The 3,084-nt window shown below is 35.9% G+C and overlaps 1 protein-coding gene across 1 annotated transcript; it reads right to left on the bottom strand.

The window, feature by feature from the left end:
* Window positions 1–1,367: 1,367 nt before the first annotated feature.
* On the bottom strand, window positions 1,368–2,746 carry LOC134238202 (uncharacterized; the record flags this gene model as incomplete). Its single annotated transcript, XM_062720317.1, has 2 exons — window positions 1,368–1,525; window positions 2,556–2,746. Coding segments are annotated over 2 exons (349 nt in total), but the record flags the coding sequence as incomplete, so codon positions are not given.
* Window positions 2,747–3,084: the final 338 nt, after the last annotated feature.

The raw sequence follows: 3,084 nt of genomic DNA, 5'->3' as shown, positions 1-3,084 counted from the left end.
GAGATTTTAAATTATTTTCCCCCATTTCTTGTAATAAAAAAGGTGCAGTATTTTTTTTACTGTATTGCGTCACAGTGAAAGTATTCTATTCATTCCTAGGTAGTTCACGAGAACCGTGAACTTAATAAATTGCGTAGACTCTTAAGGAAAACATATTTTGAAATGTAAATTTTACTCCATTAATATTGTTGTGATTTATTCTCCTTAGAACTCCATGAGGAAATATTTTTCGAGTAAAATAAATGAATCGCGAAGTAATGATCAGTGATCAATCTCAAAATCACATAAAACAATACAAAATTTTAGAGCTGGACAGAAATACCGCAGGTGGGGCCAAATGCTATTAGGAAAAACTTTGTAAATTAAATCACCACCAATCAACAGAGACCAACATAAAATGTACAACGACTTGTTTTACAAAAAGCCAGGCGGAGCACCCCTGCCCTCGCAAAGAGCATGTCGTTCCTGATGCAAATTACGCCACTTCAGTTCTCTACAGCACTAACTCACTCAACCAGAGTTGCGTTACTAGATTACCCTCTCACTCCGTCGCGAGGTTTACAACTAGAAGGTTTATAATGCTTGGATAACAATATATGATCTCAAAATGCATGCAGTATTATCATGCGTTGATGATAATATACATGCACCTGACGTTACTTATTTTTCTTTTAAGAAAAAAGTATCCCTTTTAGGTAGGGGTATAATTTTTCATTAAAAGAAAACAAAGTAACGTCGGGTCCCCGTGATAAATATGACATGTAGGCCCGAAGAGAAAGATCTTTTATGACGTGCATGAAGAACTTAATGACTCATTGTGAAGAATACTCAAATACACACTCATCGATCCTTTATTATTTCCTCAAATATGTAATTTTGTATTTACGAAGATCAAGATCTAGTTATTTTATACTGAGGAAAAATTATATTGAGGTAGACGACATATCCAAATATTCTAATTTACCGAAGATAAAGACTCGACATGATTTTCAGCTTGCGGACAGATAAAGCAGAGAGCTACAGATCCAAGCGTTGTAAAAACCTTCGATTTACGCCGACAATTTTTTGTCGCTCACTACTCTGCTTTGTCTGTCCGAATTTTCTCAAGCAGAGAGCTACAGTTCTGCAGCTAGATTGGGTGGTACCAGGCAGGTATAGTATCATATTGACAGGAGGCAGCCAGAGAAAAATATCAATTTAGCTGAGAAAACGTTGACAAACAAACGAAAAAAGAAAAAAGGGTGTAAACTTGAACATCTTATTTGGAATAGAGGGATGGAGTTCTTCCAATTTCTTTCGCAATCTATCTAGTCCTGAAACTACGTGTCTGGATAGAGTGGACCAATGGTCAAGAAACGTTTATAACTTCAGCACGTCCCGAGTCTGATACTTACTTCATCCTTGGTCAAGTGGTTGTCACTGTCGATGTCTATGAGTTTGAATACGTTTGGTGGCTTTGGTCCGTCATGGATCTGGATCAGCTCTACCTCAAACACCAAATCAGAATTGGGGGCGATGATTGGTGCTGAAGATAATTTATTAATCAATCAAATTAATTAATTAATTACTTAAAATTTAAAACACTGTTATGTTTTTATGATTACAACTATTCATAAATCGAATTAAATCATATTGAAAAGTTCTGAAACATATGCTGTAAAATACAAGTATTTTTAAACCAATCCTGAAAAAGATGAAAATTGTACACCATAGTACGTTACTACGTTCAAAGGTCAGAAAGAAAAGTGCGGACAAATTAGTAAATTAGTAGAGTAAAATCGAACTGTCCCCGGGGAGATCTTGTATCTTCGTTCAATTTTTAATATTTTATTGTAAATTGATTTAAGTCGTTGTAATTAGGCTTGTACACACTGGGGAACGGTAATTGTCAGTAAATGATAAAAGAAGCAATTTGCTAACATATTGGAAGCTGCAGATGGTGTAAGCTGCATACAATGCTAGATTAGTTTCAAATACACATTAAAAAGTGTAGATGCATATCCATTTGTGGTCTTGACCGCCTATATATTCAACGCCCTTAAAACAGAAAAACTTCAATCTTAAGTTTTTAAAGCTAATAACAATATAGACATTCCAGCCAAAAATAGACAAACGAGTTAGTAACGACCTTAGCAATGCTTCCTTTGCACAGTTACTACTCTACGAAGATTACAAAGGTTGACAGGTGCACGTTAATTATATTGAAATCTCATTGTAATGTGCTATGAATGATGCATGACGGATAGCATACAACGCATTGATTTGATGGAATGAAAGATATTCAGATAACCTCGGTCATTTGATAAATAGAGCAGAGTTACGTATTGGCGAAGATTACACCGTGTGTGTCTTGTTTCAAAGTGTGCGTAAATTTAACAATCAGCATTTTTTTTTAGAGAGAGAGGCATTGATCTATGTTCCGGCGCCTGCATTCTTACAACACTAGAGCTCCAAATGATAAAGTTTTACCTGATATATAGGATAGGATTTGCATATTCAGTTTCAGTAGGAGTGAAAAGTTTACAGAACATGCAACAATTGACAAAAGTTGTTACCTGAGCCGTGTTCCCCATAGGCCAATCTGGAGGGAACGGATAACTTTCGCTTCTCCCCTGCACACATGTCCAATAGACCTTTTTCCCATCCTTGAATGACTTGTCCAACCCCAAGTTGGAACTGGAACGGAATTGCCCCTGGTCTCTCCCGACTAAAAAAGAAATCAGTCAAGTTATCAATGGCCTGCTGGCTTTATCTGTAAGCTTATATGACATCTACATGTACAGGTGTTCATAGGATTTTAGATACTTCTGGTATTGAAGATTCTTATATTCCTAAATGACTATAGCCACAAATACCGTAAACTGACTCGTTTTACAGGCCAGTGATATTTTTCAAAGTGATAGTAACGTCATCAAACACAAAATGACCACTTTGTGACATCCAGGTTACCAAAAAAAAAAGAAAAGAAAGAAAAAAGAAAAAGAATGTAAACAAGCTAAGAGAGCACCTTATATGATTTATTGGAGAAGCGTCTTGTAAGCCAATGACAACTCTTTATGTTCAAACAATATGTCTGTGCTAAAC

Source organism: Saccostrea cucullata, unplaced genomic scaffold (genome assembly GCF_032062105.1).
Source record: "Saccostrea cucullata isolate Sc308-1 unplaced genomic scaffold, CSIRO_AGI_Scuc_v1 ctg21713, whole genome shotgun sequence".
Taxonomy (NCBI): Eukaryota; Metazoa; Mollusca; class Bivalvia; order Ostreida; family Ostreidae; genus Saccostrea; species Saccostrea cuccullata.
This window is presented reverse-complemented; position numbering and strand designations above follow the sequence as displayed.